Consider the following 16,169-nt stretch of genomic DNA (forward strand, 5'->3'; position numbering starts at 1 on the left):
GGAACTGTCTGTAGCTCAGAGTGTGAGGGCCAATATTTGAACTCAAGTTTGCAAGACCGTCATTACCCCCAATTATCCTACCACCAGCCTGTTCTATTTTTATTCTAGCTTTATTGAAACCTGGTACAGCTGATTTTCAAAATACATCCATACCACATTGGCAGTCCTAATGAAGATTTCTCACCATTGTGTGAACCATTCACATTTCCAGTTATAAGAAAATTTAAAATGAAAATGCTAATTCTACTATGATGGTTTTTTATTAAATTTTGTTACATGAAAGTTTTACCTCGCTCTCTTAATTTCCTTTTAACATCTGTCATCCCTGGTTAAGTTCCTACACAGTACCTGGAGAGTAGCACGAGGGGCCATCAAGCCGAAACCGCCACTCGGCTTCCATCTGTTGCTCTCTACAACTAGAAGGTAGCGAATGCATTGGGATCCCCTCACCACCTTTGCAATGCCATCCTTCTGTCACACAGCTTTTTGTTTCATCTTTTTCCAAGACTTGGGATAATTAACTTTTACTTCTTCAGTTCCTGACTCCAAGTCTACAGGATGCAGTGGTTACCCTGACAACTGTGACCATGGCAGTTAAAGGCTTGAGCCTTCCCGCCACTTCTGTCTCACTCCTTTTTTTAATAACTGGTCACTATGTACAACCAATAATTCAGACGTATTAGTTATCTGCCAACAGGCCACATAGAGGTGATGGGCGTCATTCCCCAGAAAGCTTGCTTTCCTCTGGAATAAGCACTTCTGGTCTTCCAAAAAAAAAGGAGAAACGACCCAAATTACTCTTTCCTTATCTCCCCCTCTTTCTCCTTCCCCCAGGCTTTCTGAAAATCGGGTCTATAGAATAGGCCTTGTAAATCTATCTGATTCTCCTTCTGATTTCTCTACATATTACCCACAGGAGAAACTAATCTCAGCTGAAGTGCTCAACATTCTAGTATATTTTCTTAACAAACATTACTCACTTGTATTAATACAGTCAAATAATTTAAATTTCACCTTTGATTATTCCTTTATTAAATTCATAGTCGCAAATGACCATCTTCGTTAGCATTGATTAGCATGAGAAGAAATTACCTTGCTGTCAATTGTTTAAAAAATAGTAATTGTTAGTTTTTAATTATTAATTATATTTAATAGTAGTTGTTAGTTTTCAAGTGTTAGTAATTATCACCAGGCAACTTGATATAAATTTAAAGAAAAAGAACTAGTATTTGCTAGATTTCAGTTATTAATTGGGCTTAGAGTTCTTGAGAGTAGGTTAATAAGCTAACACATTGTTATATACCAGAACGTTCAAGTTGTTATTCCTTTTAACACTTCAAAAGCAAGAGCATTCTTAGACACTCATTAGGGAGCTTTTTACGGTATTGCTCAAAATCAACTGAGTTTTTCTCCACTACTTGGAATTGGTTTTATTTCTTGGTGTTTAGGGTTTTCTAGGAAAATGTTTTGTTTTTTGGGGTAAATATATAAATAATGTCAGGAGGAAGAATTAACAACCTCCACGTAATTATTCAGTAAATGATATTTATGTTCACTAGTCATAATTTTCTAGTAACCATTACACATTGCTTATTTATTTTGAATTCCCACTGTAATTGGAGATTCAATTTATGTGTCATTTAATGAAATAGGAAAAGTGACATTAAAACCTGTTTTCATTTGTCCATTTTAAAAGACTATTAGCTTTCTGATATAAATAGGTCATATCAATACTATATTACCGTAATTAAATATATATTATTAAACCAAATACTAAAAAATGAGATTTCAGTGTTCAACAATAGCAGCATTTCTCAAAAGAGTATCTTCAACATTAAACTTATAAATTAAATGAAGATTTTTTTTTAGATGGAATCTCGCTCTGTCTCCAGGCTGAAGTGCAGTGGCGTGATCTCAGCTCACTGCAACCTCCACCTCCAGGGTTCAAGCAATTCTCCTGCCTCAGCCTTCCGAGTAACTGGGACTACAGGCACGTGCCACCATGCCCAACTAATTTTTTGTATTTCTAGTAGAAACAGGGTTTCACCATGCTGGCCAGGGTGGTTTCGATCTCTTGACCTCATGATCCACCCACCTTGTGATCCACCCGCCTCAGCCACCCAAAGTGCTGGGATTATAGGCGTGAGCCACCACTCCTGGCCTAAACAAAGATTAATGTGTTTCAGAAGTGCATAGAAATGATTTATCGTCCTAATATAAATGCAGCATTTTGAGGAGACTTTTGCCCATTTTACAATAATCTTGTTAGTATGCTGTAGTACTTAGTGATTCGTTACCTCAGCCAGTATTTAATGTTAAGTGATTCATTACTTCAGCCAGTATTTAATGTTTGCTTACATTGGGCCAAACCCTGTTCCTGGTATGAGTATACATTGGTGAACAAAAAAATAACCACAGTTCTCACTATCATGTAGTTTGCCATCTAGTCAGGGAGCTGGCCATAAATAACTAGGTAAATAAACATTATATCAAATATATAGTTTCAGATTGTCATAGGTACATAATTGGCATAAAGGGAAAGAGTAGACTATTACAGGGAGAATAACATGAGGAAAACTCACTTGAGATTAGGTGGTTAGGAAATCTTTATATGCAGAGATAATATTTAAGCCAAGACTTGAAGGCTAAGATGGTAGCAGCCATGTGATAAACATTTCAGGCAAGAGAGAGCAGCAAGCACAGAGGAGCTAAGGAGGCAAATGACTTGTTCGAGCAACTGAAAAAAGATCAGCAGCAGGAATGTGGTTCCTAAAAGGGAAGAGGCCAGGAATGAAGTTGAAGAGGTGGGTAGATAGGGCCTGGTTAGCCTCAAAGACCCTGGTCAAGCGTTTGGTTTTTATTCCTGGGAAACATTTAGTGGTGATCGCAACTGTAGAAGATGAATAGATAGCCACATCCGTATCACCAGCACTGTTCTCATTTATTTTCCAGAGCTGTATTACATTCAGACTTTTGAAGTTCCATAAATTTGTATATTTTCCCTTTGATACAGAAAAATCTTCATATAGACAAAGAGACCTAAAGATGAAAATAATACCAAGAAATTGTTTTTAGTATTTTTATAGAACTAAGGCTTTAGTGGAAATATGAGACAAGGACATAAAAAATCCTGTTGTCCAGTAAAATTTGGAAAAAAATGCAGTTTTGCCAGTGATCAAAAAATGCGAGCTAAATCAACTATATGATACAATTTTTTTTTTTTTTTTGCTTATTAAGCTGGCAAATATTTAAAAATACATAATTGAAATGCTTTAAAAATACCTATGCATTTACATTGATAAGGATGTAAGGAGACAGGTGCTTTTGTGCGCTGCTAGTGGGAATGTATGTTTGTATAAGTCCACGATCCCTTGTCTAAGTCACTTTGGCCAGATAGGTTTCAGAATTCAGAAGTTCTTGGATTTTATAAATGTAATACGAAGAGTTCCACTTCAGGACAAGATGCATTTGGAGGTTTTGGGGGGAGGAAAGGGACAAAATATATGAAATAATGGTTCATAAGACATTGGACACCAGGCAGTGAAAAATAGTGACCCTGAAAGACAAGAAACAAATGACATAAACCCTAGGATTTCTACCAAATTACTCCCTGGACAAAGTTTTCACGCCATGACTCAGAGAGAAAGAACCAAGGCAGAACTTAGTCTCTCTGGGTCAAGGAGACAGAGCTTAAAGTCCAGGAAAGACAACGCGGCTAGAGTTTACAGGATGGAGTATTACGGACAGAGAGAGTTTACAGGATGGAGTATTATGGACAGAGAGTTTACAAGATGGAGTATTATGGAGAGAGCATTTACAGGATGGAGTATTATGGAGAGAGAGTTTACAGGATGGAGTACTATGGAGAGAGAGTTTACAGGATGGATTATTACAGAGAGAGCGTTTACAGGATGGAGTATTATGGAGAGAGAGAGTTTACAGGATGGAGTATTATGGAGAGAGACAGTTTACAAGATGGAGTATTACGGAGAAAGTTTACAGGATGGAGTATTACGGAGAGAGAGTTTACAGGATGGAGTATTATGGAGAGAGAGAGTTTACAGGATGGAGTATTAATGGAGAGAGAGTTTACAGGATGGAGTATTACGGAGAGAGAGCGTTTACAGGATGGAGTATTATGGAGAGAGAGTTTACAGGATGGATTATTACAGAGAGAGCATTTACAGGATGGAATATTATGGAGAGAGAGTTTACAGGATGGAATATTATGGAGAAAGAGAGTTTACAGGATGGAGTATTACGGAGAGAGAGTTTACAGGATGGAGTATTATGGAGAGAGAGTTTACAGGATGGAGTATGATGGAGAGAGAGAGTTTATAGGATGGAGTATTATGGAGAGAGACAGTTTACAGGATGGAGTATTGTGGAGAGAGAGTTTACAGGATGGAGTATTCGGGAGAGAGAGAGAGTTTACAAGATGGAGTATTATGGAGAGAGAATTTACAGGATGGAGTATTACAGAGAGAGCGTTTACAGGATGGAGTATTTGGGAGAGAGAGAGTTTACAGAATGGAGTATTAGGGAGAGAGTTTACAGGATAGAGTATTATGGAGAGAGAGAGTTTACAGGATGGAGTATTATGGAGAGAGAGAATTTAAAGGATGGAGTATTACGGACAGAGAGAGTTTACAGGATGGAGTATTATGGAGAGAGAGAGTTTACAGGATGGAGTATGATGGAGAGAGAGAGTTTACAGGATAGAGTATTACAGAGAGAGAGAGTTTACAGGATGGAGTATTATGGAGAGACAGTTTACAGGATGGAGTATTATGGAGAGAGAGTTTACAGGATGGAGTATTATGGAGAGAGTTTTCAGAATGGAGTATTATGGAGAGAGTTTACAGGATGGAGTATTATGGCGAGAGAGTTTACAGGATGGAGTATCTGTGGAGAGAGAGAGTTTACAAGATGGAGTATTATGGAGAGAGTTTACAGGATGGAGTATTATGGAGAGAGAGAGTTTACAGGATGGAGTATCTGTGGAGAGAGAGAGTTTACAGGATGGAGTATGATGGAGAGAGAGTTTACAGGATGGAGTATGATGGAGAGAGAGAGTTTACAGGATGGAGTATGATGGAGAGAGAGTTTACAGGATGGAGTATGATGGAGAGAGAGAGTTTACAGGATGGAGTATGATGGAGAGAGAGAGTTTACAGGATGGAGTATTATGGAGAGAGAATTTACAGGATGGAGTATTATGGAGAGAGTTTACAGGATGGAGTATCTGTGGAGAGAGAGTTTACAGGATGGAGTATTATGGAGAGAGTGTACAGGATAGAGTATTATGGAGAGAGTTTACAGGATGGAGTATCTGTGGAGAGAGAGTTTACAGGATGGAGTATTATGGAGAGAGTGTACAGGATAGAGTATTATGGAGAGAGTTTACAGGATGGAGTATCTGTGGAGAGAGAGAGTTTACAGGATGGAGTATTATGGAGAGAGTTTACAGGATGGAGTATCTGTGGAGAGAGAGGGCTCCATAGATCTGCAGAAGGTAACTTTTGAGTATTCATTTGAGTACTTACCACTTGCTTATCCACTGTGTGAGAAAACTACTTGAGGTCAAAAATTAAAAAATAAAAGAAAAAGAAGAAAAGGTGCCACCCAAAAGGATTAGGTTAAACAATGTCCCAGACTCACAAAGAGCCAGATGTAGTGCTTGCTCCTACCAGCCAGCCTGGAAATCACAAGGTACCATTGAGAGTACTAAGTAAATTCTTAGCCTCAGTAGTGGGGAAAAAAATTAACTGCCACTTTGATCTCGCCTAACAAAGCTTAAAAGCAAAAACCTAAAAAGATAAAACTGTTTCCAAGTATTGTAACCACATCTCAGAACAGAGCTCAAGAATGTATGAAGAGTTATAAAAATATCCAATACCCAACAAGATAGGATACACAATGTCTTAATGAGGGGAAAAATCAACCCATTGAAACTAACACAGAAATGACCCAGATAACAAAATTAGCAGATAAGGACATGTAAAGTTATAATTGTATTCTGTATGTTCAAGAAGCTAGAAGAACAATTAAACAGGTCAAATGGAAATAGGGAATTTAGAACCAGTAGAACATCTAGAGATTTAAACTACAATGTGTGAGATGAAGAATATACTAGATTATTAGCAGAATGGGCATTGGAGAAGAAATGATTAGTGAACTTAACAATATAGCAGTAGAAACTATCCCAAATCTAACACAGAGAGAAGAAAACACTAAACAGGAATGAGCAGGGCTTGGTGCAGTGGCTCATGCCTGTAATTCCTGCACTTAATGAGGCCAAGGCAGGAGGATCACTTGAGCCCAGGAGTTTTAGACCAGTCTGGGCAACATGGTGAGACCCTGTCTCTACAAAAATTTTTAAAAATTAGCTGAAAGTGGTGGCACATGTCTGTGGTCCCAGCTACTCAGGAGCTGAGGCAAGAAGGTAACGAGCCCAGAAGGTCAAGGCTGCAGTGAGCTATGATTGTGCCACGGGGCTCCAGCCTGGGCAACAGAGCGAGACTCTATCTTGAAAAAGAAAAAAGAAAAAGAAATGAGTAGATACTTGATGAACTGTGGAACAACTTCAGGTGGCCAAATATACATCTAATTGGAATCCTGGAAGAAGTAGGGACACAGAATACAAAAAAAAAAAATATTTGAAGAGATGTGATAGAGTTCTAATTCCAGTAATAGCAGAGCAGCCTATGTTAGGTGATCTTTCTGCTAATAATAATTAGAAGCCCTAGGCAAACCATGAAAAAAACATTGTTTAGAGAACAACTGGAAGCAGGCAGAAACTATAGGGAATGCAGACCTTGAGAGAAGGGAAGCAAAGTAGACAATCTCTACATTTAACCAGCTTTTCTCTAGGGTGCTTCTTGGCTTGCCGTGGAGTACTGGAGAGAAGAATTTGAATAGCAAGTCTCATTCGTACTGGGCTAAAGAAACAGAGGTCAAATTACAAGACTACCAAAGCAGCTCTAAACTAAGGGAGAAAAGCTCAGAAAGAAGCACGCCACAGAAGAGGGAGCCCCAAGTTTTCTTTGCAGTTTTCCAAATCGTGTACAAACAGACAGTACTTTCAGAAAGCAGCATCAGGTACTAAAGACTCGAGCAGAGATTTCAGCAGCTGCCTGGTGCTGAGTTTTGAATGTAAATGTTGTTGCTATGTTAGAAGGATTGATAAATACTTCAAATTTTGTGTTGGAACTGCAGAAGGGGTATAGTTGAGGACTAAGGGATTTCCCAGGACTAAGGGCGAAAGCACGTTAAATCCTAACAAAGCCAAAACCCAAACTATCATAGGATCAGTAAGAGGAAGAAGGAAATTGTAACCTATAATCAAGAGAAAAAGCATCAGTAGAAGCAGACCTGTGAATGACCTAGATGCTGGAGTTGGCAGTTAAGGACTTTAAAATAAAAATTGTAAATATGTTAAATAATTAGTGGAAAAGATTAGCAGAATGATTGAACACATGGGGAAACTTCAGCACAGAAATAGAAGCTCTGAAGTAAAACCAAGTGTAAATTGTAGAGCTAAAAAACATACCTAAAGTGAAAATTTCGTTAGATGTCAACAGCATTTCTAACACTGAGAAAAAAAATAGTAAATTTGAATACTGTTCAACAGAAATAATAATTGTAACTGAAGCACAGAGGCAAAAAAAAATTGAATGTGAAAAAACTCTTGGTGACATGTGAAACAGTATCTACAAGTCTATCATATATAAATTATAGATATATGTACATTATATATCTACAGTTTATAAATATGATAGGCATATATATGAATATAATATGTAACATACATAGAATATATATATATATATATATATAGCTGGATTTCTGGAACATAAAGAGCAAGAGAATGGGAGCTGGGGACATTTGACCTAGTAATATCTGAAATTTTCCCACATTTGGTAACAAACATCAACCCATACAGTCAAAAAAATTCAGCAAACCTCTAGCAGCATAAATGTAAAGGAAACCATACCCAGACACTGCATAGTCATAGTCAGACTGCTGAAACCAAATATGAAGAAGAAATCTTCAAAGGAGCCAAAGACAGCAATAATAATGATGGATGCTTTCTCATTTTTTAAAGGAAAAAACGGAGGCCAGGAGACAATAAAATGACATTTAAAGTGCTAAAAAGTAATTTAGTATGGTACATATTTTGTATATGACCTTCCTGGGTGGACTAGCCTTTATTTCATAATTACATGCTTTTAAGAGATAAACAAAGGATATAAATAGCCTCACTTTGGTTCAGGTCAGGTTTTGCTTCCAGATGACTTTTGGTGTGAAAAATATTTTTAAAACAATCCTTTCAGTTTTAGAGCTTTTTGGATTTCAGAATTATAGGAAAAGGATTTGTGGACCCATCTTACTTAGCAAGTTTGTGTGCCAAATGTTATATGCGAGGATACAACATTTTAGAAAATAATTTTTAAAAATGGAAAACAACCTTAATGTCCCAACAGCCCACAGTTGATTAAATGAGTCATGGTATGTCTAGGCAGTGAATGAACTGCTTTGTAGCCGTGAAAAATCATATTGTAAACAACAACAAAAAAAGAAAAATCGTATTGTAGAATAATACTGATATGTCGAAGTAAACATTGATAATATGCAACATAAAAAGACCACAAAGAAGCGATTCCAAATTTTAATAGCAGTTACTGCTATGTGATTGGATTGTGCTTTTTATTTGCTTTGTTTGAGCTGTTATATTCCTTAAATTTCTGTCACTGAATATGTATTTCTTTTACAACCAGAAAAATTAAGTCTTTTTTGTTTGTTTGTTTTTCGTTTAAAAAGGTCTCCCTGTGTTGCCTAAGCTGGAGTACAGTGGTGTGAGCACAGTTGACTGCACCCTCAGCCTCCTGGGCTCAAGCTGTCTATCCTCCCAACTCACCCTCCCAAGTAACTGAGACCTCAGGTTCACACCACCATGCCAGGCTAATTTTTAAATTTTTTGTGAAGATGGAGTTTTGACATGTTACTCAGGCTGGTCTCAAATTCCTGGGCTCAAGCCATCCTCCTGCCTTGACCTCCCAAATTGCTGGGATTACAAGTATAAGCTACCATTGCTGGCTCTATTTAAAAAAAAAAAAAAAAAAAAAAATGCCAAGCATGGTGGCCCACACCTGTAATCCCAGCACTTTGGGAGGCCAAGGCAGGTGGATTACCTGAGGTCAGGAGTTCAAGACCAGCCTGATCAACATGGTGAAACCCCATCTCTACTAAAAATACAGAAATTAGCTGGATGTAGTGGCATGCACCTATAATCCCAGCTACTCAGGAAGCTGAGGCAGGAAAATCACCTGAACCTGAGAGGTGAAGGTTGCAGTGAGCTGAGATTGCATCATTGCACTCCAGTCTGGGCAACAATAGTGAGACTCCAGCTCAAAAACAACAACAACAAAAAAAAAAAAAAACAAGGTGATAAAGAAGATACTCATATTGGTTTTAAACTTCAGCTCAGATTGCTTGGTTAAGTCAGGAATCATTTTATTAAGAAAGATCACAAAAAGTTCAGCATTATTAAGCCCATAGCTTAGTGTATCATCCATATCCCCAGATCTAGTGTCTGCACACCTGGATTTAAAGTGTCTCTTTTAAGCTTCATTGCCTGAGGCATTTCCAGAAGGAATCCTGTTAAATAAAAAAATAAGGCCTTTTATGAGGGATGCCATTTCTGTTGCCACTGCAAACATTCTCTGACTTAATCTCTGGAGAACAGCCTTCTCAGGTACATCATCCACCACCACATCTAGTTCTTGGCTTGTTTTTAAAAGTCTACAGATTCTTTCATGAGGTCATTTTTTTTAAGCTTAAATGTGTGCTTTACTTTGAAAACCTCTTTTCTCCCTTTTTAAAAAGAGCATACCAGAAGTTAAAGTTGGATCATTTTTAGCAAGCTACGTCATACATCTGGAGTGAATTCCAAAGTATTAATGTCATGGTATGTTTATAGCAAAGACTGTCAAGTCTAATTTTTGCAGATCTGCTAAATCTGAAAGGGCAGTCTGGATAGCTAGCAGTTTTGATTGTTGAGCTGAGGTATGTTTTCTAAAGTTATTCTTAGAATCAGAGGGGTTAAACAAAACCTGCAACGTGGTCCTACTTGACTAGCAATGTGACGATGATAGGAAGTATCTTTATCATCTGAGCTATAGGCTGTTATAATTGGAGTTGAAAGAGGCTTGAGATCTTGTAACTGCTTACCAGTACCTCATTCTAGTCAGATCGTATCTAGTATCTATTGAACTACTTATGGTGATAATTATATTCTGCCCTTGGTATGGTTTGGCCATGTCCTCACCCAAATCTCATCTCCATGTGTCTTGGGAAGGACCTGGTGGGAGGTGATTGAATCATGGGGGCGGTTACCCTCATGCTGTTCTTGTGATAGTGAGTGAGTTCTCACGAGATAAAGGGCTTTTCCCCTTTTGCTCGGCACTTCTCTCTCCTGCTGCCTTGTGAAGAAGGATGTGTTTGCCTCCCCTTCCACTATGATTGTAAATTTCCAGAGGCCTTCCCAGCCATGTGGAACTGTGAGTCAGTTAAACCTCTTTCCTTTATAAATTACCCAGTCACAGGTATTTCTTAATAGCAGCATGAGAATGGACTAACACCCCTGTAAATTAATAAGCAGATATTTTGGTCTCTGTGTATTTGATATTTTTGCTATAATTCAGTGCTGAAACCCTGGGGCTAGGAATTTTCATTGCAGAAAGATGTTTGACAACAAATTGAATTTCTTTTCTAGATATAAGGCTATTCGTATTTTCTGTTTTGGGTCCATTTTTGTAAGTTCTGTTTTTGAAGAATGTGTCCTTTTCATTTAATTTGTCAAGCGTATTGGCATAAAATTGTTCACAATAGGCTTTTATCATTTTTTTAAATATCTGTAAATGATGTTGCATGTTATCATATATCTTCTTTCATTGCTGATACTGGTAATTTATATTCTCCTTTGATCAATCCCAACAGCAGATTATCAATTTTGTTTATCTTTTCAAAGAACCAATTTTGACTCTGATAATTTTCTCTTTTGTTTTGTTTGATTTTTATTTTATTGATTTTTGCTGCTTATTATTTCTTTTCTGCTTAGTTTGGTTTTACTTTGATGTCTTTCTAGTTCCCTAAATTGGACACTTGGATCCTTTCATTTAAACCTTTCTTATTTTCCAGTATAACATATGGGCTATAAATTCTTCGAACCACTGTTTTAGTTGTATGCTACGAATTTCTTTAAATGCTTTATTGAGGTATAATAATTGATATAAACTGGACGTGTGTAAAGTATGTAAATTTGACATATGTATACATTCATGAATCTATCACCACAATCAAGATAATGACCCTACCCATCACCACCAAATATTTACTTAATCCCTCCCTCCTGTTCCCTGTCAACCACTAATTAGTTTTACAAACTAATTAAACAATAAATTAGTTTGCATTTTCTAAAGTTTTAGATTAATGAAGCTATAAAATAGACTTTTTAAATCTGACTTCTTTCATTCAGCATATTTATTTGCACGATTGCATCATACATTTTTAAGCTATTGGCTGCATAGATATTTAGCATTGTGTGTCTTCCTGATGAATTGACCCCTATATTATTATGGGATGACTCTTTTTATACTTGATAGTAGTCTTTGTTCTAAAATCTAGTGTTATCGGCGGGGCACAGTGGCTCACTCCTGTAATCCCAGCCTTCTGGGCACAGAGGCTGAGAGGCAGGCAGATCACCTGAGTTCAGGAGTTCGAGACCAACCTGGCCAATATGGTGAAACCCTATCTCTACTAAATACAAAAAAACTAGCCAGGCGTGGTGGCACATGCCTGTAATTCCAGCTACTTGAGAGGCTGAGGCAGGAGAATCACTTGAACCAGGAGGTAGCAGCTGCAGTGAGCCAAGATTGCACCATTGCACTCCAGCCTGGGCAACAGGAGGGAAACTCCGTTTCAATCAATCCGCCAGTCAGTCAATCAGTCATCTAGTGCTATCATGGTTTATTTTTCCCATCCTTTTAATCTGTTTGAGCCTTCATATTTAAATGGAGTGTTACTTGTAGGCAGCATGTAGTTGGGTCTTTTTGTCTTATCTAAAATCACTTTCAGCTCTTCAGATATTTAAAGATATTTCCATACCATTAGTCTTTTTTTTCTGGGACTAAACATCCTTTTATTACAGTTTGATACTTTTTCTAAATCCTTCACTATGGTCAAAGTCTTCTGTGCATGCTTTTCTTCAGAGGGATATTGCATCACAACAGGTATTTTGAGTTGCCTTCTGCAAGAAAGACTGATCATTTCAGCATGTTATAGGCCCTTTCAGACAACATATTTTGTTTTTATTCAGTTGCTTAACATCATCACCAAAGATCCATTATCTATTTAGTTCCTCACCATTTGGTTAAAATCAGACTAGACCATCTGTCCTGCTTTTCTTACCCAAATGAGATTTTTTTCTTGGTTCACTACTGATTTTTTGATCTCCAGAAAAATTTCAAGGGAACTTAACACAAAATCTGTTAATTGTTCCTCTGGAAATGTCTGTTTTATCTTAGTGATACCAATTCTAGTTGAATTATTCGGAATGTGAATCAAGTAAAACTAGACTATAATTGAAAAGTTATTAAAATGTTTGCCTTTGTTTCCCCAGGTAAAAATGTCTCCGTCATATCATCAGTCCAAAGGGGATCTCACTGGTAAAAAGGTGAGTTTGTTTTAAAGGCAAAAAGCCAGTTCCTCCTCCTGTGTGCTTATTCTCCTGTGTTGAACACTGTTCTCAACATGGCAATGATTTTTAATCATCTTAATGCTGTTCAAGGTTCTTTCTGATGAGATGCTTTAATGACATGTCTCCAGGCCTCATTGGCTCTTCCAGAGAAACCAAGTTGGGTTTTGGTGTCAGCCTCCTGGCAGCTGTCAGTTTCTAGAATTTCCGTTTTCTAGACCAGGCACGGTGTCATGGTATCAATGAGTGGTAGCAGGTGAAAGATATTCAGAGAGGAGAGCTCTATAGTTTGTTTTAGTAATGTGCTTTACTTCTAGAGAGCTATGCCTAAAAACACTGGCCTGAGATATTAACACCACTGAGAAGGTCTTCAATAAATAGTGGTAGAAGAGAGCTCTCATGTCCTGACTGTAAGCTCTGTGACCGCAGATAGGGTGTGACTGTTGTACACCCTATCTGAGCAATGCATAGATGATGTCAAGAGAACCACTAAAATTCTTTTCCTTTATCCAGCTGCAAAAGTGCAGTTGAAACATGGTAAACAAATGGACATTTGTGCTTGTTTCTTTCATTAGTTTTCTTTCCCTACTAGTTGAATTGTTTTTTTCCCTTGTCCATTTTTACAGTTTCAGCCAGCATTCGTATCAGTGAAGGATTGTAGAGCAAAAATAACCACTTGCCGGCTCTGCTGACTAACAGCTGGTTTTAGCTTCAAAGCAGTGTTCCAAAAATGGGTCCCTCTCCTCGGACTTCAGAATCCCCTGAGACTTTTCAAAAGAGAAGAGAATACAAAGAAAATATGTTGTCTGAAAAGGCCTGTAACATGCTGCACATGAAAATCTCCTTCACTCTTGTCAAGGCAGCAGGGGCAGGCAAGACTGAGGCAATGCTGTTGACACTTAGAGCCACCACGCTGTGATGTGCAGAGCCGGCGGAGCCTGGCGTGGTAGTCTCACTCCGTAAGCAGGAGAGGAAGTGGGAGTCCAGAGGGTTTCCATGTTAGCTATGGGATGAACTTCTAACACAGGGATGTGCTTTGGATACCACCAGACTTGGGTTCAAAGATTTATTCTTCCACTTATTTATCTGAATGACCTTGTGTAAATTGGCGCCTCTCTTTCATCTTACATGAAATGGTGATGCTATCTCTCAGAATTGTCCTGAAGATTAAATGAAATACTGTACTGTTGAAGAGTCTCACACTGTGTTTGACATATAGTAAGTACTCAAGCTGTTGTCGACACTAGCATTAAATGCAGGTCTCCCGACTCCTAGTCAGATATCCTCTTCCTTTATCGTGCTCCTTGTATAATGTTGTTCATTCGGCAAGTATCGGCCCTTCACATCTGTGGGTTCTGCATCTGTGGATTCAACCAACCACAGATTGAAGATACGGGGGGGATAATGATAAAAAATAATGATACAACAATAAAAAACAGTGCAACTATTTACATTGTGTTAGGTACTGTAAGTAATCTAAAGATGATTTAAAGTATGTGACAGGATGTGCATTGGTTATATTCCAATACCTTGCCATTTTCAAAGGACTTGAGCAGCCGTGAATTTTGGTATCGATAGGAGGTCTTGGAGTAAATTCCCTGCAGATACTGAGGGATGGCTGTATTTCTTTCTTTTTTGTTTTTTGGTTTTTTTTTTTTGAGACAGGGTCTCACTCTGTTACCCAGGCTGGAGTGCAGTGGTGCGATCTTGGCTCACTGCAACCTCTGCCTCCTGGGTTCAGGCGATTCTCCTGCCTCAGCCTCCTGAGTAGCTGGTACTACAGGCACCCGCCACCGCATCCAGCTAATGTTTTTGTGTTTTTGTTAGAGATGGGGTTTCACTGTGTTGGCCAGCATGCTGTCAGTCTCCTAACCTCGTGATCCACTCGCCTCGGCCTCCCAAGGTGCTGGGATTACAGGCATGAGCCACCGCACCCAGCCAGCTGTATTTCTTTACACCAGTTACTGAAATAAAGAGTGAACTAGAGATGAGAAATACAATCCTGATCTCAAAGACCTCAGCATTTATTGAGAAAAGTGGACAGGTCATCTGACAGTTACCATACACCTTGACACATGCCGTGGAAGGTGCACAGGGTTCTTCCGTGAAGGCACCAAGGAAGGTCCTTGTTTTGAGATGACTAAACTCACTTAGTGCAGCTCTTACGTTCTTTATGGCAGAAAGCTCCATGAAGAACTGAGGAATGGTGAGCTGCTCCCCCACAACGTTGTTATCACATTAGAGCGAGAGCGAGTTCTGCCATGTATGTGGGCATTTATTAAATAAACACTCATTTAGAAATAGGACCATGCAGACGGGCGCAGTGGCGCACGCCTGTAATCCCAGCACTTTGGGAGGTCGAGGCGGGTGGATCACGAGGTCAAGAGATCGAGACCATCCTGGTCAACATGGTGAAACCCCATCTTTACTAAAAATACAAAAAATTAGCTGGGCATGGTGGCGCATGCCTGTAATATCAGCTACTCAGGAGGCTGAGTCAGGAGAATTGCCTGAACCCAGGAGGCGGAGGTTGCGGTGAGCCGAGATCGCGCCATTGCACTCCAGCCTGGGTAACGAGCGAAACTTTGTCTCCAGAAAAAAAAAGAAAGAAAGAAAGAAATAGGACCATGCGACTTGTTTTCCAAACTTAGTAATGTCCTAGCTCTTTGTCATTTTGGGTGTCTGACCTCTGTCAGAGATGAGACAACATCACAGAAGCAGGATTCTGTTCCTCTTAGGATCAGCATCAGGCAAACAGAAGCTTCCCAGCCCGATGACCGGACACAAGCGAGCCGGGCAGCATTCCTTTGTGATCAGACGCAGACTTATTCCCACTTTATGCAAAAGTTGGGACTATCTCTAAAATATTTTATTCAATCTGCATATCTCAAATACCTTTTACTTTATCAGTGAGAATCCATTTCCAGTATTCACTGTGGTGATTTACAGGCCATTACTTTCACCAATAAAAATATTTCCATTTTTTAACTACTGAGCCAAGTCGTAGTGTTGGTGAATATATGAATAGCTGAGGAGCTTTCTTAGTAGCTGCCTTGGGGAGTTCATATTAGCTGGCCACCCCTGAAATACACATTCTTAATTTGGGCCACTGACCATCCCTAATTTGAAGCCCAAACTAAGTAGCACATACTTATTTTCACACTATCTATGTCGTCCATAGTTACTTCAAAATATATATCATAGTAAGTGGCTATCCCAGGTTAGGGGTCAGGAAAGGCTTCCCAGCAAACGTAAACTTCAGCTAGCCTTAAGAAACACGGGAAGCAGTAACCTAGGCAGATAGAGGCGATTATAGCACATTGTAGGAAATGGGAGTGCTTCTGCATGGTGCGAAAGTGTGGAGAAGTCTGGTGAAAGATAAATGTGGCTTCAGGCCACAAAGAGCCCCAGT

General features: G+C 38.8%; 1 protein-coding gene across 10 annotated transcripts in view; it reads left to right on the forward strand.

Moving 5' to 3' along the window:
• VPS8 (VPS8 subunit of CORVET complex) overlaps nt 1-16,169 on the forward strand; it is a 363,874-nt gene that overhangs the window by 309,739 nt on the left and 37,966 nt on the right. For 9 of the 10 annotated variants that reach the window (XM_074404642.1, XM_074404643.1, XM_074404644.1 and 6 more), the window contains one exon: nt 12,683-12,736. In XM_074404642.1, coding sequence (XP_074260743.1) covers nt 12,683-12,736 — 54 coding nt within the window. Of the gene's footprint in view, nt 1-12,682; nt 12,737-13,383; nt 15,087-16,169 lie in introns of those variants that run through there. The other variant, XM_074404650.1, reaches the window with a different exon arrangement.

Source organism: Saimiri boliviensis, chromosome 8, assembly GCF_048565385.1.
Source record: "Saimiri boliviensis isolate mSaiBol1 chromosome 8, mSaiBol1.pri, whole genome shotgun sequence".
Taxonomy (NCBI): Eukaryota; Metazoa; Chordata; class Mammalia; order Primates; family Cebidae; genus Saimiri; species Saimiri boliviensis.